The sequence below is a fragment of the Eulemur rufifrons genome, chromosome 27 (assembly GCF_041146395.1).
Source record: "Eulemur rufifrons isolate Redbay chromosome 27, OSU_ERuf_1, whole genome shotgun sequence".
In the NCBI taxonomy this organism is placed as follows: Eukaryota; Metazoa; Chordata; class Mammalia; order Primates; family Lemuridae; genus Eulemur; species Eulemur rufifrons.
Genome location: NC_091009.1, coordinates 34,159,137 through 34,183,159, shown reverse-complemented (window position 1 = coordinate 34,183,159; position 24,023 = coordinate 34,159,137). Strand labels below are relative to the sequence as shown.

The 24,023-nt window shown below is 37.5% G+C and overlaps 1 protein-coding gene across 2 annotated transcripts in view; it reads left to right on the top strand.

Moving 5' to 3' along the window:
- Window positions 1-24,023, top strand: part of ASPM (assembly factor for spindle microtubules) — a 50,568-nt gene that overhangs the window by 24,879 nt on the left and 1,666 nt on the right. The window contains exons 18-27 of one of the 2 annotated variants that reach the window (XM_069459611.1): window positions 5,479-10,236; window positions 13,811-13,977; window positions 15,722-15,818; window positions 16,607-16,816; window positions 17,831-17,980; window positions 18,812-19,003; window positions 19,807-19,999; window positions 20,143-20,297; window positions 21,644-21,820; window positions 22,771-22,940. In XM_069459611.1, coding sequence (XP_069315712.1) covers window positions 5,479-10,236; window positions 13,811-13,977; window positions 15,722-15,818; window positions 16,607-16,816; window positions 17,831-17,980; window positions 18,812-19,003; window positions 19,807-19,999; window positions 20,143-20,297; window positions 21,644-21,820; window positions 22,771-22,940 — 6,269 coding nt within the window. The remainder of the gene's footprint in view (window positions 1-5,478; window positions 10,237-13,810; window positions 13,978-15,721; window positions 15,819-16,606; window positions 16,817-17,830; window positions 17,981-18,811; window positions 19,004-19,806; window positions 20,000-20,142; window positions 20,298-21,643; window positions 21,821-22,770; window positions 22,941-24,023) is intronic. The other variant, XM_069459612.1, reaches the window with a different exon arrangement.

Sequence of the window (24,023 nt, the reverse complement as noted above, 5' to 3'; positions counted from 1 at the left end):
TTCATTTTCATTCAGTTCAAAACATTTTTAATTCCCATTGAGACTGCTTCTATGATCCAGGTAGTATTTAAGAATGTTATTTATTTCTCAAGTGTTTGGAGATTTTCCTGTTATCTTTCTGTTAATGATTTTTAGTTCTATTCCATTATGACCAGAGAACAAATTCTCTTTGATTTCAATTCTTTTTTGTTTGATAAGGTTTATTTTATGACCCAGAATATGGCAAATCTGCAGGCCAACTTTAGACTACCAGGTGTTTTTATAAATGCAATTTTTTAGAACACAGCCACACCCATTTGTTTACGTGTTATTCATGGGCTGCTTTATTACTACAGTAGCAGAATTGAGATGTTGGGACAGAATTGGTTCTCAAGGCTGAGGATATTTGCCATCTGGCCTTTTATAGAAAAAGATTGCCGACCCCTGATCCTGGTGAATGTTCTATGTGTACTGAAAAAGAATATGTATTTTGCTGTTGTTGGGTGGAGTGTTCCATAAATGTCGATTAGATTCACTTGGTTACATTGTTCAGTTCTTTTATATCCTTCCTGATTTTCTTTCTATTCCTTCTGTTACTGAGAGACAGGTGTGTCTCCAACACAGAGATGTGTCTTTCTCTTTTCAGTTCTTTCAGTTTTTCCTTCACATATTTTGAAGCTCTGTCATTAGGTACATACACATTTGGGATTGTTATGTCTTTTTGGTGAATTGACCCTTCTAACGTTACATAATGTCCCTTTTTATCCCTGGTAACTTTCCTTGCTCAAAAGACTGTTTTGGTTGATATTAATACAATCATTCCAGCTTTCCCTTGATTATCATTTGGAAGGTAGATATATTTTTTCCTTTTCCTTTTTACTTATCTATATCATTGTATATGAGGTGAATTTTTAATAGCATACAGTTTTTACTTTCAAAATCCTTTTTAATTGGTGCGTTAGGCCATTTATATTTTAAGTATTAGTATTTATTGATATGTTTGAATTTAGTAGGTCTATCATTTTATTATTTGTTTTCTGACTGTTCCCTCTCCTTCATTCTTCTTTCCTGTTTTTTCAATTATTTAAATGCTTTTAAAAATTTTCTTTATTCGATTGATTGATTGATTGAGGCAGGGTCTCGTTCTGTTGCCCGGGCTAGAGTGCAGGAGCTCAAGTGCTCCTCCTGCCGCAGCCTCCCAAGCAGCTGGGACTACAGGTGCGCACCTGATGCCCGAATAATTTTTCCATTTCTTGTAGAGGTGGGGGGGTGTCCCTCAGGCTGGTCTCGAACTCCTGACCTCAGGCAATCCTCCCACCCACCTTGGGCTCCCAAGTGCTAGGATTACAGGCATAAGCCACTGTGCCTGGCCTAAATGCTTTTTAGTATTCCATTTTAGTGTATTTTCTTTTTGACTGTATCTCTTTATATAGGTTATTTTAGTGATTAGGAGTCACGGTATACGTATCTTTTTATCCATTTAGAATTCATATTTTATCACTTAAAAAATTTTTTTTAAATACAGTGTCTCTCTCTTGCCCAGGCTGGAGTGCAGTGGCACAGTCATAGGCCACAGTAGCCTCGAACTCCTGGGCTTAAGCGATCCTAATGCCTCAGCCTCCCGAGTAGCTGGGACTGCAGTCGCACGCCACAACGTCCAGCTAAGTTTTTTACTTTTTTGTAGAGATAGGATCTTGCTAGTTGGTCTTGAACTCCTGGCCTCAAGTGATCCTCCCGCCTAGGCTTCCCAAACTGCTGGGATTACAACAGGCGTAAACCACCATGCTCAGCTGTGTATTTTATCACTTTAAATGCAATGTAGAAAACTTAGAACTATCTAGGTTCCTTTATATCCCGCACATCCTCTTTATGTTGTAGTTCTCATTTATTACATCTATGTACATTAAAAATCATACCAGGCAATGTTAAATTTTTGCTTTCAACCATAATAAATACTTTAAATAGCACATCGGAATATTCTATTTATGCAGATATCTATCATTTCTGTTGCATTGTTTTCATTCCTGATGTTCTAGGTTCCCTTAGTTTGCCTTCATTCAAGAATGTGTTTATTTCACATTCATTCCTGGAAGATATTTTTTGCTAGTTCAGTTATTTTCTTTCACCACTTAAAAAATGGTTGGTCAGTGTTTTCTGGCCTGGATGGTTTTTGATGAAACCAAGTCATTTGAATCATTAGTTCTCTGTAGGTAACGTGTCATTTCTCTCTGACTATTTTTTGAGTGTTTTTCTTTGTCATTAGTTTTCAGTGGCTTGATTATGTTATGTCTGGCCATGGATTTTCTTGAGTTTATCTTGTTTCAGGTTAATTGAACTTTCTGAATATATAATTTTATATCATAGCATTTAGGAAGATTTAAACCATTATTTCCTCAAAAATATTTTTGCATTGCATTCTTTCTTCTCTGTCTCTAGGATTTTGATGACAGAATTGTTAGAGCATTTGAGTTTGCCCCACAGATCTCTGGGACTCTGTCTCTGTTTTTTTTTTTTTTTTTTTTTATTTTGGTAATAGTTTTTTTTAACAAATTATGAACCAATATCAATACACTATTATAAACTGAAGTTTGTGGTTTACAGTAGGTTTCACTCTTTGTCTTGTATAGTTCTGTGGATTTGACAAAGGCATGTTATGTATCTACCATTACATTATCATACAGAATAGTTTTACTACCCTAAAGTCCTCTGTGCTCCATCTATTTATCTCTCCTCCTTCCCCACCCCTCCAACCCCTGGCAACCACTGGTCTTTTTACTTTCTCTATAGTTTTGCCTTTTCCAAAATGTCTTATAGTTTGAATCATACAGTATACAGCCTTTTCAGATTGGCAGCTTTACTTAGCAACATACATTTGGGGTTGCTTCATGTTTTTCCTTGGTAATTTATTTCTTTTTATCAGTGAATGATACTCTGTTATATGGTTCTACTATAGGTTTTTATCTATTTACCTGTTAAAGGATATCTCAGTTTCTTCTAATTTTTGGCAATTATGAATAAAGCCACTATAAACATTTGTGTGTAGGTATTTGCAGGTACAGAACTTTTCAGCTCCCTTGGGCAGGTACCTGGGAGTGTGATTGTTGAATCATATGGAAAGACTATGTTTAGCTTTCTAAGAAACTGCCAAACTGTCTTCCAAAGTGGCTGTACCATTTTGTGTTTCTACTAGAAATGAAAAGTTTCTCTTGCTCCACATCCTTACCAGCATGTGGTGTTGTCAATGCTTTGGATTTTAGCCATTCTAATAGGTTTGTAATGGTATCACAATTGTTGTTTCAGTTGCAGCTCCCTGATGGCATATGATGTTGAGCATCTTTTCATATACCTATTGTGTACTTAACTATATGTCTTCTTGGGTAAAGTATCGGTTCAAATCTTTTGACCATTTTTAAATTAGGTTGCTTGATTTCTTATTGTTGAATTTTGAGAGTTGTTTGTATATTTGGATACAAATCCTTTATCAGATATGTATTTTGTAAATATTTTCTTCCAGTCTGTGGCTTGCCTTTTCACTCTTTCAACAGAATTTTTACAGAGCCAAATTTTTTTAATTTTAATAAAGTCTAGCTGATTACTTTTCTCTTTCATGAATATAACACTTTCGGTGTTGTATCTAGAAAGTCATTTGCAAACCCAAAGACACTTAGATTTTGTACTGTTACCTTTTAAAAGTTTTATAGTTTTGTTTTACATTTTACATTTAGATCTGTGATCCAATTTAGTTCATTGTTGCAAAAGATAAAGAACCAGTGTGTTCAGGTTCATTTTTTCATGTGGATGTACACTTGTTTTAGCACCTTTTGTTAAAAATAGCTATTCTGTATCAGTTCAGTGGCCTTTGTTCCATTGTCAAAGGTCAGTTGAATATGTTGTATGGGTCTCTTGCTGGGTTTTCTCTCTTGTTTCACTTATTTATTCTTTTGCCAGTTCCATGCTGTCTTTATTACTGTAGTTTTATAATAAGTCTTGAAATTGGGTAATGTTAGTCCTCTAATTTTGTTCTTCTTCAACATCGTGTTGGCTATTATGGGTTGTTTGCCTCTCCATATAATGTTAGAATCAGTTTGCTGATATCCAAAGTGACTAGGTGGGATTTTGATTTTGATTGGGATTGCAATGAATCTGTAGATCAAATTAGAAAGAACTGACATCTTAACAGTATTAAATCTTCCTATCCATAAACATGGCCTATGTCTCTGTTTAGGTCTAAGTCTCTGGTTTCTTTCATCAGAGTATTGAATTTTTGCTCTTAGAGATCTTATATGTATTTTGTTAGATATAAACCTGAGTACTTGATCTGTTTGCTGCTAATGTAAATGGCATTGTAGCCTACAAATTTGCTATATTTGATTATTAGTTCCAGGATTTTTTTTCTTTTTTTGTTGATTCTTTGGGATTTCCTAGATAGATAATCATGTTATCTGTGAGCAGTTTCATTTTTTCCTTCTCAATCTGTATACTTTTTCTTTTCTTTTCTCTTCTTTTATTGCATTTGCCTGCACTTCCAGTATGATGTTGAGTAGGAGTAGGGAGAGTGCACAACCTTGCTTTGTTCCAGATCTTGGAAAGCATCTAGTTTCTCACCAATAAGTTGATGCTAGCTGTAGGTTTGTATAGATGTTTTTAATCGAATTGTGGAAGATCCCCCTCTATTCCTGGTATTTGTTTCCAACAGTTTTTCTTTTTCTTGTTTAGCATGGATAATTTGTATTGATCTTCAAGTTAAATTGTCTGTTGTCTCCATTCTGCTATTGTGCCATTCCTGTGAATTTTTATTTTAGTTATTGTGTTTTTCAGTTCTACTTTTCTCATTTGCTTATTTATCTTTTATGTCTTTATTGAGACTTTCAGTTTTTGGGTTAGTTCAACTTATTGGAGCATTTTTACTTTAGGTGCTTTAAAGTCTATGTCAAGTAACTTCAACATCTGTGTCATCTCACCATTGACGTCTATTGATTGTCTTTGCTGTGTGAGTTGAAATTGTCCTGTTAGGTATTATATCGAGTAATTTTTAATTTCATTCTGAATATTTTAAATGTTATGTTAGCAGTCTCTGTTTTGTTTAAATCCTATGGAGAGTGTTGATATTTTAGTTTAAGCAGGTAATTCACGTGGTTGGGTTCAGGCCACAAGTTCTCATCAGCCTTCTGTGGGTATAACTTCAACGTCGGTTCCTTGTCCAAAGCCCTTACAGTGATACCTGTATGATGTAAACTTGCTTATGTTTCTTATGACTCTAGAATACAAATGAAGTATATAAATATACTTAGGATTCAGATGGACTTTTGAATTAGCTGCAGCTATGTCAATGTTAAAACTAAACTACAAACAAAAGAGATAAGTATCTAGCAAAAACAGATTCGTTTTCTACTTTAATATGTTTATTTTTAAGCAGTTGTTAGAAAAATTAGTATTTTCAAGTGTTAAGTACAGAAAGCTATGTCTATTTTACTTTATGTCCTTTCTTACCTTTTTCAGGGTTATTGGAGAAGATATTCCAGTAGAAAAAGATTTTTGAAATTGAAATATTATTCAATCATCCTGCAATCTAGGATAAGAATGATATTGGCTGTTAAATCTTATAAACAATCTCTTTGGGCTATAGTTACCATTCAGAGGCATTGGCGTGCTTGTTTAAGAAGGAAACAAGATCAACAAAGATATGAAAAGCTAAAATCATCATCCCTTATAATCCAGTGTATGTTCAGAAGATGGAGACGACGTAAGATACAACTACAAATAAAAGCTGCAATAATAGTGCAAAGAGCTTTTAGAGAATGGCGTTCAAGGAAGCAAGCTAAAGAAGAAAGGTCTGCCGTGGTCATACAATCATGGTATAGAATGCACAGAGAATTGCAGAGATATATTTATATTAGATCTTGTGTTGTTATCATTCAGAGAAGATTTCGGTGCTTTCAAGCCCAAAGGTTATATCAAAGGAAAAGACAGTCCATCCTGACCATCCAGAAGTACTACAAAGCCTATCGGAAAGGAAGGATCGAGCGCACCAACTATCTGCAGAAACGAGCTGCAGCCCTTCGACTCCAGGCTGCTTTTAGGAGAATGAAAGCTCGTAATTTACGTAGACACATCAGAGCTGCTTGTGTTATTCAGTCATACTGGAGAATGAGACGAGACAAAGTGCGATTTTTAAACCTTAAAGAGATTATTATCAAATTGCAGGCACACATAAGAAAACATCAACAATTACAGAAATATAAAAAGATGAAGAAAGCAGCCCTTATTATTCAGACTCATTTCCGAGCTTACATTTCAGCCAGGAAAGTTCTAACATCTTATCAGAAAACACGCTCTGCTGTCATTGTTCTGCAGTCTGCATACAGAGGGATGCAAGCCAGGAAAATGTTTATTCACATCCTCACATCTGTTATAAAGATTCAGTCATGTTATCGTGCTTATATTTATCAAAAGAAATTTTTGAGCCTGAAAAATGCTACAATAAAATTGCAGTCAATTGTCAAGATGAAGCAAGCACGTAAACAATATTTACATTTAAGAGCAGCTGCACTGTTTATCCAGAAACGTTACCGTTCCAAAAAACTGGCTGCACAGAAGAGGGAAGAGTATGTGCAGATGAGGGCATCCTGTACCAAGCTGCAAGCTTTTGTTAGAGGGCACCTCGTGAGAAAACAGATGAGGTTGCAAAGAAACGCTGCGATTTTACTCCAGTCTTACTTCAGAATGAGAAAGATGCGGCAGTACTACCTGAAAATTCATAAAGCAATTGTTGCCATTCAGAATTACTATCGTGCATACAAAGCACAGGTCAATCAGAGGAAAAACTTCTTACGAGTCAAAAGAGCAGCTACTTGCCTGCAAGCGGCATACAGAGGTTATAAAGTACGCCAACTAATCAAACAGCAATCTGTGGCTGCTCTTAAAATTCAAACTGCTTTTAGAGGCTATTGTCAAAGAGTGAAATACCAATCTGTGCAGCAGTCTGTTGTGAAGATTCAGAGGTGGTACAGAGCTTACAAGACTGTTTGTGACACAAGAACACATTTCTTACAGACGAGGGCAGCTGTGATTTCCCTCCAGCGTGCTTACCGCGGCTGGAAAGTTCGGAAGCAGATCAGAAGGGAGTGTCAAGCTGCAGTGAAGATTCAGTCTGCTTTTAGAATGGCCAAGGCCCAGAAGCAGTTTAGATCGTTAAAAGTAGCGGCAGTGGTCGTCCAGCAGCACCTGAGAGCGTGGACTGCAGGGAAGCAGCAGCGGGTGGAGTATATTGAACTGCGTCACGCGGCCCTGACGCTCCAGTCTGCCTGGAGGGGAAAAGCGGTGAGAAGACGGATTCACAGGCAGCACAGATGCGCTGTCGTCATACAGGCGTACTACAGAATGCATGTGCAACAGAGGAAGTGGAAAGTCATGAGAGAAGCCGCTCTTGTGATTCAAAAGTGTTACAGGGCTTACAGTATTGGAAGGGAGCAGCACTGTTTATATCTGAAAACAAAGGCAGCTATAGTGATTTTACAGTCAGCTTACCGTGGTATGAAAGTGAGAAGAAGAATAAAGGATTGCAACAGAGCCGCAGTCACTATTCAGTCCAATTACAGAGCTTACAAAACCAGAAGGAAATATGCAACCTATCGAGCTTCAGCTATTACAATTCAGAGATGGTATCGAGATATTAAAATTGCAAACCATCAACATCAGGACTATCTGAACTTAAGAAGGGCAGCAGTTAAAGTCCAAGCTGTTTATAGAGGTATTAGAGTCAGAAGACATATTCAACACATGCACATGGCAGCCACTTCTATTAAAGCCATGTTTAAAATGCATCGGTCAAGAATAAGATACCATACAATGAGATCAGCAGCTATTGTAATTCAAGTAAGATATAGAGCATATTATCAAGGTAAAATTCAGCGTGAAAAGTACCTGACAATTTTGAAAGCTATTAATGTTCTTCAGGCAGGTTTTAGAGGACTGAGAGTTAGACAGACTCTAAAAAAGATGCAGCTTGCAGCAACACTCATTCAATCATGCTATAGAAGATACAGACAGCAAACATATTTTAATAAGTTAAAGAAGGTAACAAAAACAGTCCAGCAGAGATACCGGGCAGTGAAGACAAGAAACATTCAATTTCAAAGGTACAACAGATTGAGGCATTCCATAATATGCATTCAGGCTGCTTTTAGGGGGATGAAAGCTAGAAGACATTTAAAAGTTATGCATGTAGCTGCAACCCTTATTCAGAGAAGATTTAGAACTCTAATGATGAGAAGAAGATTCCTCACTCTCAAGAAAACTGTTGTTTGGATTCAGAGAAAATATCGGGCCCATCTTTGTGCAAAGCATCACTCACAGTTCCTTCGGTCACAAAAGGCAGCTGTTAGAATCCAGTCGTCGTACAGAAGGTGGGTGGTGAGGAAGAAGATGCAGGAGATGCACAGGGGTGCCGCTGTCATCCAGGCTGCTTTCCGAGTGCACACAGCACACGTGCGAGTCCAGGCTTTGGAGCAGGCCTCCGCCGCGATCCAGCAGCAGTCCCAAGCCGACAGAGCAGCGAGGCTGCAGGGGCAGCATTGTCTCATGCAGAGACATTCCGCTGTGGTCCTGCAGGCTGCATTCAGGGGTATGAAAGCTAGGAGACATTTGAAAAGTATGCATTCCTCTGCAACCCTTATTCAGAGTAGGTTTAGATCGTTAGTGGTAAGGAGAAGATTCATTTCCCTCAAAAAAGCTGCTATTTTTGTTCAGAGGAAATATCGAGCCACCATTTGTGCCAAGCATACATTGCACCAGTTCTTGCAGTTACGAAAGGCAGCTATTACCATACAGTCATCGTACAGAAGACTGACAGTAAAGAAGAAGCTACAAGAAATGCACAAGGCTGCAGTTCTCATTCAGGCTACTTTCCGAATGCACAGAACATATGTTACATTTCAGACTTGGAAACATGCCTCGATTTTAATTCAGCAACATTATCGAACATACAGAGCTGCAAAACTGCAAAGAGAAAATCGTGGGCGACAGTGGCACTCTGCTGTCGTCATTCAGGCCGCATGTCAAGGAATGACAGCAAGACAGCTTTTAAGGGAAAAGCACCAAGCCGCTATCATAATACAAAGCACATATAGAATGTACAGGCAATGTTATTCCTACCAAAAGCTTCAGTGGGCTACAAAAGTAATACAAGAAAAATATAGAGCAAATAAAGAGAGACAGAAATCTGTTCAACACAATGCGCTTAAGGAAGCAGAGACTTGTATTCAGACAAGTTTTCAGGACATGAACACAAGGAAACAAATTCAGAAACAGCATCAGGCTGCCATTATTATTCAGAAGCATTTTAGAGCCTTTAAGATAAGGAGGCATTATCTCCACCTCAGAGCAACAGTGGTCTCTGTTCAGAGGAGATACAGAGCACTAACTGCAGCACGTGCCCGCGCAGCTCCTCGTACACAGGCTTCTTACAGAGGCTTTGAGGTACAAAGGGAGATCCAGCACATGCACCTGGCTGCCACCCGGATCCAGTCTTTCTACCGGATGCACAGGGCCAAAGTCGATTATCAAGCAAAGAAAACTGCAATTGTTGCCATACAAAATTATTATAGGTCATATGTTAGAGTAAAAATGGAAAGGAAAAAGTTTTTAGCAGTTCAGAAATCTGTAAGAACTATTCAGGCTGCCTTTAGAGGCATGAAAATTAGACAGAAATTGAAAAACATATCTGAAGAAAAGAGGTCAGCCACTGCTAGCCCATCTGCACTCTGCCGCTATGGAGCTGAGACTCAGCGTGGAGCTGTCCAGGGCGGGGACGCTGGGACTCAGGAGAGGGGTACAGCCTCTCCGCTGGCTTGTTTTCCGGAAGCAGAGTATCATTCTCAGAGTCGGGCTGCAGAACCAATTCAACAAGTCTCCCATAAAACGTTCACAAGAAAACTGGAAATGCAGAAATGTGCTGCCTTGCGAATTCAGTCCTTCCTTCGGATGGCTGTGTGTCGAAGGAGGTTTGTTCGGCAGAAGAGAGCTGCCGTCACCTTGCAGCGGTGTTTCAGGACCAGGCAAACCAGAAGACAGTTTTTACTGTGCAGAAAAGCAGCAGTGGTTTTGCAAAGTCGCCACAGAGCCCTTTTGTCCGCAAAACGTCAGAGACAAGTTTACTTGCAAATCAGGAGCAGTGTGATCGTTATTCAAGCTAGAACAAGAGGATTTATGCAGAAACGGAAGTTTCAGAAAATTAAAAATAGCACCATAAAAATCCAGGTATTTCTATATTTAATATAAAACTTTCAGTCTTTCTTTTGAGCAATATTTGTTAGGATCTATAAAATGAGCTTAAGCAGATCATAAAGAAATAACACTTAGTTTCAGTGACCGTTTCACTTATCTTTCAAAATGGAACATTTCTGAGAGTTGACATAGGGCACCAGTGACAATTCAACTAAGACAGCCCAAAACTGGGCTTGTCCTGGCCGTGGTCACCCTGTGCTTGGTGCATTTCAGGAGGTGTTAATTGTAGCGCTCCTGAAAGAACTTTAAGGAAATGGGAGTTCTCTATTTGGCAAAGTTACTTTTTTAAGTGGAAAATTTAAGCTAAGGTGAAGTATTATTTAATGTAATTTAGGCCAAATAGGGTAACTTTATTCCTCTGCTAATCTGTTAACCAGAGCTACTCGGGCCAGCAGACATTCACAGTGTCTAGTACTTCTGGCTTCCGAAGCACTTTTATATTATTTTGTTTGATCTATTCTTCAAATGTGTGAGGAATTTTCTCTCTTCTGTAATTAAATATGAGAGAACTGAGAAAGGTTAACTTGCCAGTGTTGCACAAAGAGAAGCAGAATCAGGAATTAAATCTAGGTCCTTTAGCTATTTCTGTTTTTCCTACAATAACCTGGACTTTGAACCCAACTATGATATGCTGATATCTTGCTGGGTTGCTGTTCATCTTAGAAGTCATGTTTTATTCGACAGATACCAAGTACTGGCAATACTGGGTGTTAGGAATAGACAGTAAAATATACTTATTAATATTGGCTGTCCTCCATGAACTTAATTGAGCAAAAAAAGTAATTATATTAATAGCATAACATGAGAAGTGTATGTTGCTGGAAACAGAGAGAAGGGGAAACTAAGCTAGTCTCGTGGTCAGAGGCGGCTTCCCAGAGCAAGTGACATTTAAGTTATTTAACTTGAAATGTTAAGCTGAAGTATGAATTGGAAGTAACCAAGTAAAAGATATGGCAGGAGTGTTCCAGTTCCAGGAGATAACATGGAAAAATCCAAACACTAGAGAGAGCAATAAAAAATGATCTGAGACTAGGTTGGCAATAGACGGAGTAAGACCATGGATAGATTTATTATATAAGACACAGAAAAAAATTTAGTCTTTATCCCACAGACTAAAAGAAGTTCTAGAGGAGTTTAAGCAGGAGAAGGCTAGAATCATTTTTTTTATTTTAAAAAACTTACTCTGGCAGGAATGTGGAAGATGGGCTGGAAAGGGAACAAGTCTGAAAGGCAGGAGACCAGGCTGTTAGCAGTAGCCCAGACGAAAGGTTAGGGACGATGGGATTGTGTGCGTTAGTTTGATTGGAAGGATAGAAGTGGCATTACATAGGACATCAAAAAGGAAACAGGCACGTTTACAGCGTAAGTAACTCTGAAGAGCTACTTTCCCATACACTGCCGCAGGGAACAACAGAGAGGAGCGGGTTTATAGACTGATGATGAATTCAGTTTGGAGTCCGTGACGTCAGAAGTACCTGGCGCATGTTCCCCTGGAGATGTCTCATAAGGCCGTGGAGCATGTTTGTCTGGAGTTCGGGAGGGTAGTGTGAATTTTAGAATTTGACTGGTACGTTATTGGCATACACAGCTACTGGGGGGTGACCGAGTCCCTCAGGGAGAATGTACAGAGTGGGACCTGAGCCCTGAGGGACATCAACATTCATGGACATTAGCAAGGTACGCCAACGTGATGTTAAGAGAGAAAGAGGAAAACGAAGGCATTACGGTATCAAGAAGCCAAGGGCTGAGGGAGGAAGGAAGGAGTGCTCAGATTCCAAACGCTGCCAACAAGTTCAGAATCGAAAATTGTTAATTGGACATATTAAGGTTATATTCAGCTGAAATGATTGAAAAGCCAAAATAACAGTCTTATGAAAATTTGACTTTTTTCTTTTACGCAATTACGTTATAAAATTGTATTTTACACATGCAGTTTTTAGCGTGTACCGGTGGTCTCAAACTTTAATGCACATTGGAATCACCTGGAATCTTTAAAAACACTGATCTCTGACTCCTGTCTCCAGTCATTCCGATTTACCTGGGACGGGGAGCATCACGGGCACGGGGATTTGTAAAAGCTACCCAAGGTGATTCTGATGAGCAGCGAAGTTTGGGAGCCCTTGTAATACACTGTGCATTGCTGAATAGCCATATGTATACACACATGCAAGTGTATCCTGTGTATATAATGTATTCAGGTTTACATAAAAGTATGTGTATAATATATAAATACATATAGTTTATATATAAATCTATTCAGATTTATGTAAAAACAATACATAATACACTCTGAGTGAGTTAAGGTCATCAAGAGTATTTTTGAACATACATAATTCTTTTTTGAGACAGAGTCTCCCTCTTGTTGCCTGGGCTACAGTGCCGTGGTGTCAGCCCAGCTCACAGCAACCTCAAACTCCTGGGCTCAAGCGATCCTCCTGCCTCAGCCTCCCAAGTAGCTGGGACTACAGGCATGCGCCACCATGCTCGGCTAATTTTTTCTATATGTATTTTTAGCTGTCCATATAATTTCTTTCTATTTTTAATAGAGACGGGGTCTTGCTCTTGCTCAGGCTGGTCTCCAACTCCTGACCTCAAGTGATCCTCCTGCCTCAGCCTCCCAGAGTGCTGGGATTGCAGGTGTGAGCCACCGCGCCCGGCTATAATTCTTGCCTTATCAACTGAATCTAGAACCTAATCCTGGGATAAACTGGGGCTGCAGTATTTGTTGTGGGGATATTGGAGTCAAGTAGACTTGGATTCAAATCCCAACTATCTGGTAACAAGTCTTTCTCAATCTCAATTTCTGCGTTTTTATATAATAGAGATTTCAATAAACATTCCACAAGATAGTTCTAAATATTAAATAAGATAGCTCTGCCACCTACTAACCTATGGAACATCAACAAGCTACTCAATGTCTCTGGGTCTTGATTTCCTCCTCTCTAAATTAGAAATAATATCACCTGACTATATTGTTATTAATATAAGGACTGATAGTCTTTAGTGCTTAGTTCAGTAAGTTATAGCTGTCACTTAAATTTTTAGTCTCAGCCACAAGGTGCCCAAAATTATAAAATCTGACCGTCCCATCATAGATAGGAGCTCCCAGTATTGTGCTGCAGACAGACATAAACCCCAAAGAATGGGGAGGATTCCTCTTTCTCTTCTCCCCAGGAGGTGGAGTAGGTCAGCGTGTTCGTTTTCTATCGGTTCTGCAGAATGCACTGAGGTGGTGAGGACAATGCACACATTCTGGCTTTTCAGACGTGCGTATCTTCCAAGTTTTAAATATTGGTTAGGATTTTGTTAGACTGGGCTGGCCCAGGGTAGGTGTCATAAATTACATAGGAGGTGGTCACAGTAGTGGGCACCACTGTTCTCAGAGGGTTCGCTATGTACCAGAGTCTGTGTCGTGATATGACTGTATTTCTGCAATTTATTTTTGCTGGCATTAACCTTATGTTAACTGCTTTTAATACTAATCCTTCCAATTTACAAAAAAATTGGACAGCTCATCGCATACCTTTTATATTTATGTATTCAATAGGCTATGTGGAGGAGATACAAAGCCAAGAAATATTTATGTGAAGTAAAAGCTGCCTGCAGGATTCAAGCCTGGTATAGGTGTTGGAGAGCACGCAGAGAGTATGTAGCTGTATTAAAAGCTGTCAAAATTATTCAAGGTTGCTTCCATACCAAACTGGAGAGAACACGGTAATGTATCGAGATTCCGTGGAAGAGTGGGAGAGTATTTGTGTGTAGGAGCTAAGTTTTTATATACAATAAATAACACTGCTTATTGATTTTTCTTTTAAATGTTTGTTGTGCCTAAGTTATCTGGTTGGATTTGTTAGTATTTTCTCCGTCAAGGAAACAAAATGTATCTTTTGGACTGTCTTGCTTTTTTCAGAGTGTAGCCTTGATAATATAATTAGTGAAAAATATTTCCTTATACCTGATTAATTCTCACAGAGATGAGGGTAAGAACAGAGGGCTGGTAAGTGAATAAATAACCTAGTTAAGTCTTGGTTTCCTTATTAGTACTTTGGCCCATTTTATTTGATAACTTAGCTTCTGACAAAATTTGTTTTATTAATTTTTTGAGCTTTATATTATTCTCCATATTCTTTGTCGTTAATGATGAAGACCCTAACTACCAGCCTGTCTATGTTAATTGCATTTCCCTAGTCCTAGTTCATTTCTTATACACACATTTTCAGAAGCTGTTAACAGATCATCTTATTTTTATTTCACAGTATAACAATTTTTCTTCAATTACCAGAATTGATGAATTGTTGCATCAAGCGATGGTTTTAAAGATCATTTTAGGAGAGCGCATTAGTGTTAGAGGAATTCCTGGATCAATTCTATGGGTGGAAGAAGGGTTTAACATAAAAGTTGAACTCACAGTGATAGAGACTAGAATGATGGTTACCAGAGGCCAGTGTGGGTTGTGGGGAGGGAGGGACAGAGAGGGATCCGCTAATGGGGACAAAAGCACGGTTAGACAGACTGCGTAAGATCTAGTGTTAGGTAGCACAATGAGGTGACTATAATTAGCAATACTTTGTTATATATTTCAAAACAACTAGAAGAGTGGAATTGGAAGTTTCCTAACACAAAGAAATGATACATGTTGACAGATACCCAATTCCCCTATTTGAGTATTACTCATTGTATTCTTGTGTCAAAATATATGCACTCCATAAATATGTACAAGTATTAATAAAAGTTAAAAATAAAGAAACATAAGATCCTGTTGCTACTATCAGCTATTAAGGACCAGTATGTAATTTTCCTGTATCAGATACTGAATATTTCTATTGACAGCCTTATTTTCTAAGAAACGTGGCAACAAAACAAGCTAATCTTTCTACTTTTTCTGCCTGACCAAAACAGATCAAAGAGTCTGTCCATTCTCAGGTTTCATCTGTTACTCCTAAAATTTAATCTCTAACACTTACATTTTTTTTTTTATTTTTCTACAATTCTGTTTACAGAGTGTCTTATTCAGATACTCTGATGATGCCTGTCTTCCTTTCAAATCAATATCCCTTTCTTATTTGCCGCAAGTTCTCTTCCTGACCACTTCCTGTCTGCTCAAAGACTCACGGAGTACAAACTCAAATTTTATACTTTACCATTATTTCTACCATCATTCCCTTTATCTAGGTTTTATCTAGATCTGGATAATCATACTTTCTTTTGGTCTTGTTCAAAATTCTGCAACATATTAGAATCATAGAACTTCATATTTCTTACCCACTGGACTGTTACTAATTATAAAATTCTGATTGCTAGAATTTAAGTATGAATTATACTTTTCTTTTCCACTGTTTTTTTTTCTGTCATTGCGTTTCTTATATTTTATTCTCCTCTAGTATAATATTTAAAAGGGGAGGCAAGAAATATTTATTGAATAAATTAATTTTATATTACTTTCCTATAACTGTTTTAGGTTTTTGAACATGAGAACATCAGCAATTACCATTCAGAGGAAATGGAGAGCTATACTTTCTGCAAGAATAGCTCGTGAGCACTTCTTAATGATAAAAGTAGGTATAAAAAAATTCATTTGCTAAGAACTACATTAGGAAACAGAAAACAAAAAGAATGTCTCTGAGACCTAGCTATGCATTTATTTCACACACACCTATTATAGTCAGTGTAAAATTATATTCACCCATAAACCTACACTTTGCTAGTATTTTTGTGGTTATATCTGTACAGCCATACCTTGTTTTATTGCACTTCACTTTATTGTGCTTTGCAGATAATTGTGTTTTTTACAGATTGAAGGTTTGCAGCAACCCTGTGTTGAGCAAGTCTGGTTGGTCCATTTTTTCCAGCAGCGTGTGCTCACTTCCCGTCTCAGTCACTTGTCACGTTTCGGCAGATCTCACAGGATGCTGTGTGATGAGTAATCGCAGTGGCTGTTGGTCTGCCGTGTGTCCCGAAGCTATAGCAGCTTCCCTCAGAGCTGTTTGTAATGGTCATTATGTTCTCCATATCATAGCTAGCATTTTTGGTAAATGAGCTTGTTCTGTCATGTTGGTCTTTTTCCCCCTCACCATGGAAAGAATCAAGAGGATGAGAGGGAACGAGCACCAGGTGTCTGTTGATCCTGGGTCACACCTTCATTTTTGGCTGCAGACCTTGTGATTTTAGAAATAATGCTTCATCACCTTTCATATACATGGCACATGGCATTCTTAAACTATAAGTGTAAAGACAATCATCATTATATGAGCTCATTTTACATTGAGAAACTCAAGAACCTCTAGTGGGTTGAAAATCTTTTTATTTCTATCTATTAATGTCACTTGCAAATTTTTCCTTATAGAGACATCGAGCTGCTTGTGTGATCCAAGCACATTTTAGAGGATATAAAGGAAGGCAGATCTTTCTTCAGCAGAAGTCTGCTGCTCTGATCATACAGAGATATGTCCGAGCTAGGGAGGCTGGAAAGTGTGAAAGAGCAAAATATATTGAATTAAAAAAATCTACAGTTATTCTACAAGCACTGGTGCGTGGTTGGTTAGTAAGAAAAAGAGTAAGTATTTTTAAGTAGAATATCTCATTCTTATAAAATGAAAGTATTTGATGTCAAATAGTGTTAAGAAATTTTTGGAGAATAATTTCAGAACTAACATGACCATTAACTTGAATTCATTCAGCTGAGGGAGAACCATATAACAAGAGCACTGGTTGTCACAGATTTTTGTTTCACGATCTGACTATTTCCCACAAATGCTCACCGTCAAAGATGCAAAATAAAATCTCTATTACGTAATTAGCCTTAACAAAGGAACTGGAAGAAGTATGAGTGAAAAGCTCCGAATGTGAATGAGATCAATTGTTCTTCAAGTAACTTTTTGCTGCCCATGAGCAACTTCTGAGATGTTGCAGCTCCTGTTGCTACGATAGCTTCCACTGCATCTTCAGCAGACAGAATCCTTTTTGGGGAACTCGTGACATTTGGGTTTCTAATGTGTGAACTACTGGCATAGACAAAATAGTTAGATTTGAAGTTTCAAAGGAGAAGTCTTTTGTGTTTTGTTCATTAAATATAAATTGGAAGCCCAAAGGCCAGTGTGGAAAGCTTATGCCACAAGTCATGAGCTGGGCCTGCACTACACTGTCTAGTGCTGGAGAGATTAATTCATCCAATTTTGTCTGATTCAATATTACCATCTCCAACAGTTCTGCTTGGAATACTGTAACTTTTTTTGAGTGTAATATTTATACCCTTCTCTAATTATAAGTACATTACAAAACCTCAACGAGCTGTTATTGGGTAGTCCAGTTAAATTAAGTGCTATTATGATTTAGTGAAGTACCCAACATAATTTTGCTTTCTATACCCCGAGTTATGAGTTACATTATTGGAAATATTATATAGTAAAGGATTATAATCTCTTTGAATTATAATATAAATGTAATAATTAAAAGTTAATTTCCGTTTGCTAGTTTATATATTTTAATGTTGAGGTTCTACAAAAAGAAACACTGATTATTTTGGGAGTCAGATACTTAGTTACTAATACTCTTTGTTTCTTCCCTTTAGATTTTAGAACAGAAAGGCAAAATTCGGCTTCTCCACTTTACTGCAGCCGCATGTTACCACCTATCTGCTCTTAGAATTCAAAGAGCGTATAGACAGCACGTGGCTGTGAAGAATGCCAGCCAGCAGGTTTGTGCAGCCATCTGCATTCAGGCTAGCTTCTCCTGTGCAGTGAAATTGTATGATTTTCTCTTAGAAATTTTTGACATATAAGAAACAGTTTCCAAATGCCTTACGGCAAGCTCATATAATACTTAGCTTTTCACCGTAGAGCTTTTAGAATGATTTGAGGGTAGAAATAGATTGATGTTTTATGGCACAGAAATAAAGTTGTGAATTAGTCTCTGATACAATTGTCCTTGTTCCCACTCCTGCGAGCACAGGGTACCTGTTTCTCTACGTCCTCGCCCACACAGACCATCAAAAAACTTTCTGATTCTCGCCATTCTAATGAACAGGAAATGCCATCTCATTTTTATTTTAGATTTACTTGATTGCTAACAATTCTAAAATTTTTTTCATGTGTGTTTGTTATTTAAGTTCTTATCTGTGTATTCTGTGCTTTTTTTATGTTCTTTTTTTCATGCATTTTGCCTATTCTGTTGGATGTTCTTTATTATGATTTATAGGAATTCTTTATATAATCTGGGGAAGAATCGTATTTGTATACATTAACATACAGTTACGTATAAAATATTTAGTGAAAAAACAAATTGCAGAATGATGCGTACAGTTTGATAGATTGTAAAGTGAAGGCAGTCTCGTGCAGGGTTAAATACACGCACACGCACACGCACACGCACCCTGCACATGGACTGGAAGGGTTTGCGCCAAGTGGGGCCGGTACTTAATGCTGCTGCAGAGAGTTGAAAGATATTTCAATATACTGTTCTGTTTCTTTCGTGTATGCATATAAGTGTGTATATGTGTATTTTTTAAAAAACCTGAAGTAAAAATGGAAAAAAAAATCTTTATTTTAAACAGAGATGGTTTCAAGGAAGATTACAACAAAAGAGGCTCATTCAGGAATGTCATAGCATCATAAAAACTGAGCATGAAGTTCAAGAAGGTCTGAGCCAGCAACACAGGGCTGCGTCGGTCATACAGAAAGCAGTTCGCCATTTCCTCCTGCGTAAAAAACAGGAAAAGTTGACTAGTGGAATCACTAAAATTCAGGTAACTGAAACTTGCATGGTTTTAGTTCACAACTTTAGTTTTATCATCTGTATGATATCTGATACATTAAAAACATAGTCATATACATTTTAAAAAGCTGAGAGGGCCGGGCGCGGTGGCTCACGCCTATAATCCTAGCACTCTGGGAGGCCAAGGAGGGAGGATCGCTTGAGGTCAGGAGTTCGAGACCAGCCTGAGCAAGAGCGAGACCCCATCTCTACTAAAAATAGAAAGAAATTATATGGACAGCTAAAAATATATAGAGAAAAAATTAGCCGGGCATGGTGGTACATGCCTGTAGTCCCAGCTACTCGGGAGGCTGAGACAGGAGGATCCCTTGAGCTCAGGAGTTTGAGGTTGCTGTGAGCTAGGCTGACGCCACGGCACTCTAGCCTGGGCAACAGAGTGACACTCTGTCTCAAAAAAAAAAAAAAAGCTAAGAGACTAACCAGTAGAATAATTCATAAACACTATGCTACCATAATTTCATTGCTAAACTCTCTCTTTTCAAATTCCCTAGAGGAGGTTTATGATCAAGAAATGAAAACATGTTTTAACATTTTGAATAGATTTCAATGTCCTTGGTCAATGAATGATGTGTAGTTTACATATAGGAATATTATATGTATTTGTTTTTCATAAAATTGATTTTGCTATTTATTAGAATCTGAATTGAGATTTTAATTGAAATGTATCTGATCATATAAATTTACTGAAAATATTTACATTGCAGAAATAGATATAGATATAAGTTCAAAACATTGTTGACTAATCTTAAAATTACTCTGTTTTATCTCTTTAAGGCATTATGGAGAGGCTATTCTTGGAGGAAGAAAAATGATTGTAAAAAAATTAAAGCTATACGACTAAGTCTTCAGGTTGTTAATAGGGAGATTCGGGAAGAAAACAAACTCTACAAAAGAACTGCTCTTGCACTTCATTATCTATTGACATACAAGCACTTTCCTGCCATTCTCGAGGCTTTACAGCACCTAGGTTGGTTTGTTTTAACAATATTTTGTGTAAAATTAGGAATGTATTTTTACTTTTGAATGTTTAAAAATATTATAATAGTACATTACAAGCTAAAACTTCATTTTTTTGCTGTAAATTTACTTGTGTTTTTTTCCCCCTTTCAGACGTAGTTACTAGGTTGTCTCCGCTTTGCTGTGAGAACATGGCCCAGAGTGCTGCAATTTCTAAAATATTTGTCTTGATGCGAAGTTGTAATCGCAGTGTTCCCTGCATGGAAGTCATCAGACACGCTGTACAAGTCTTGCTTAATGTAGCCAAGGTAGTTTTCCGTTTTCATAACGGAACAGTCACTGGTCAACAAGTGTGATCCTGCATGTTGAGTTTATGCTTATTTATCACTAGAACCTAACTAAGTTAGAACCACTTACATACAGGAGTCTTGGGGGAAAGATGTTTAATCTGTTAACATAACTATGGATAAAAACACTAATTTTTTATGATTTTATTTCCTTTGCCTTTATAATATTAATAACAATGATGACTATCATTTATTAAGTACTTAGTACATGCTAGTATTTTTCATGCATTGTTTAATCCTTATAGTAATCCTCTAAAGTAGTTCATATTGTTATTCCTATTTTATAGAAAAGATATAATAATAATTATAGAAATTAGGTTCCTCTCCCAAGAACCTGAGTGTGATAAGTGGTGTAGCTGAATTTGGATCCATTTCTGTCTGCCTCTAGAGCTGGTGTTGCTGTCTACTGCATAGTATCAAAACATTATTACCTCATTATAATCACGTTTAGCAAAACATAAGACAGAAAAATACTGCTAAAACTTAGTTACCCTGTAACTGTTACTCTGTGTATCAGCCTTTAAGTCTTTTGGCCTTGCACTGGTGGCTAATATCTATATTAAACTATGTTGCAAGCCATCAAAGGTATTAAGATAAAAGATCTTCTCTGACCAACCCCTCAATCACAGCTTTACCTGATTTTCATATCGAGAGGTAGTGGTTAATAACATAGACTGAAGTCAAACTACCTGGGTTTTAAATCCCAGCTCTGCAGCTTATTATCGGTTACTTAGCTTCTCTGGGCTTCACTTTCCTCAACGTACAGTACCCACCTCAAATTGTTATTGTGAGGATTAAATGAGTTAGTGTATATATAAAGTGCTTGATACATAAACATGCCATATACATGTTAGCTATTAATGTTTTGTTATAATTTTTATCTTTGTATCATTATTTGTTACCATGCAAATTTCAGTATGAATCTAATGATACAGTTAGATAAATGAAGCATGAAAAATATATCCTAGCTTTATTAGTATCAAATTTATTTTGTTGTATAATATTTTAAAGCAGGCTCACCTTCCTCTCAAGGGCATGTGATAGGGTAACTAATCAGATCTTGCCTTTATCATTATCTTACCCTATGATTAACTATCACCGATAAGTTATTTTTTTCCTGAGACATTCTTGAGACTAAAATGGTCTTTTCTTTAAAAGCTTGCCTTTTTGGTCTTCAATTTTGTGTTCATTTTCTGGGATTTTAGATTCGATTCATTTTATGTGGAACTTTTACAAGTAGTTGGGAAAGAAAAAGATTAAAATGCAAATATACATATAACTTTTAATTTCATTCTGTCCTCTTTAAGTATGAAAAAACTACTTCAGCAGTTTATGATGAAGAACATTGTGTAGATACGCTATTGGAGCTTTTGCAGATGTACCGGGAAAAGCCTGGTGACAAAGTTGCAGACAAGGGTGGAAGCATTTTCACAAAAACTTGTTGTTTGTTGGCTATTTTATTGAAAACAACAAATCGAGCCTCTGTAAGTATTAATCAGTTACCTTTCTTTAAGGTTATTTTTCTATGTTCTTAAGTCTCTGACTTTTATACTTTTCCTTTAGTAATTATCAATCTAAAATAGAGTTTTGTATGTGTTAAAACCTGCTTTTTGCACTGATAAAATGAATTCAGGATATATACGTGAGTTGCTTCTTTCTGACGTAGTAAAGAAACTGAATTCTGAAAATAGAATTTATTATGGTCCCATAGGGAACAAGAACTATTTCCCATTTACTAGAGAGAATAACAAATTATCCTAGCAAGACAGAAAACCAGATATGTAAAACTTCTTATCCTCCTATTTGTGACCATAAATATATTCCAAGCTCGTCTGTGGTGAGACCTCGGAGTGAGTCTTTCTCCGTGTCGGAATGAACACGGAACCCACAGGCCACGACTGGATTATGACCTTTCGCCTGACAACAGTGGAAGCCACTGAAGGCTTTTAAGCAAGGGGGTGATGTTTTTCAATTTAAAGTTTAACATCACTCTGGCTGCTGATTTAAAAAAGAATTTGGGAGAGCATGTGGGGGGGTAGGGAGACCATCAAGGAAGGAGGCAAGTGTAGATCCATAGTGATGTAGGCAATAGACTGTGCTTGACCCAGGGTTGTGTGGGTGACTTGGAGACTCGGAAGGGGTAGCTTTGCAAGACTTGGTAACCGGATATGGTAGGTGCCTTCACTATAATATCTCCCTTTTGTGTTCAGTGTGGAGTTGTGTCCAACTTTTCCATATTTTCTTTATTATTGCCTTGCAAACTAGTTCATTATTTAAATCAATCTACCTGCTTAACCTGGAGAGCTTTGTTCTTAATTATTAAAAGCTCAAAAGTTTATTAGAGTGTTTATTTGTTATGATTGACTTTGCTAGTTTAGAAGAGATAAAAATTTAATTCTTACTAGTTTTTAATAACTATACTTTTATTTTTTAGGATGTACGAAGTAGGTCCAAAGTTGTTGACCGTATTTATAGTCTCTACAAACTTACAGCCCGTAAACATAAAATGCATAATGAAAGAATGCTTTATAAACAAAAGACGAATTCTTCCGTAAGCATTCCCTTTTTTCCAGCAACCCCCATAAGGACCAGAATGGTTTCAAGGTAAGCAGATAAATGCACTTTATAATTATGTGTCACCATTCATTCATTTAACAAATATTTATGGAGCACTTACCATAAGCACAATATTATGCTTGACAATGTAGAAACAAAATATGAGCAAGAATAGAATATTTGGTAAATGTAAAGGATGCAGTCTCAGTTAATAATGTACTGTAGCGTTGGGTATTTAATAGTCAACAAATTCCTTATATTAAATAGTTAAGAATTTAAGGCTAAGAAACTTATCATAAGTTCTACCTTTTTTTATCCCCTGCATGAAAGACAAGCTACTCTGTTTAAGAGCTGCCAAAAGTCCTTCTTGGTCCACATGCCAACCTCCAATCCTCCCATAATCTCTCTGATTCTTGAAATTTTTCTTGGAGAACTTCTTTTTGAGACCTTGTATTAATTTCTGAGGGCAGTTGTAACAAATGACCACAAACTTGGTGGCTTTAAACAACAAAAGCTTATTCTCTTACATTTCCGAAAGCCAGAAGTTTAAAATCAAGGTGCTCGTTGTCAGGGCCGTGTGGTCCCTCGGGAGGCTCGAGGGTACGATCCTGCCTTGACTCTCCCGGCTCCTGTTGGCTGTAAGTGTCCGTGGCTTGGGCTGTGGAAGTCCAGCCTCTGCCTCAGTCTTCACGTGGCCTTCTCCTCCTCCTCCCTCCATGTTTCTTACAAGCACATTCGTCATTGGATTTAGGGCCATCCCAAATAATCCAGGATAATCTTCTTGGGATCTTTTACTTAAGAACATTGGCAAAACTCCTCTTTTTCAAATAAGATAACAGCCTCAGGTTCTGGGGATTAGGTCGTGGATATGTCTTTTCGTGGGACAGCGTAGAGTTCAGGAAAACGACAACGAATAAACAAATAAGTGGTTAAGTAATAAAGATGGTGGCAACTGCTGAGGTAGTAACTTGAAGCTCCTGCTGGAGGAGGACGGCTGGGACGTGGTCTGTGGCCGGTGGTGTTCAGCTGAGTCCTGCAGGATGAGAAGTAGCAGCAGGCGTTGAGGAGAGGGTAGGGTAGAGTGGGGAGGGGTGTTGATCATGGGGTTTGTTTTAGGTAAGCCTGAGAAAC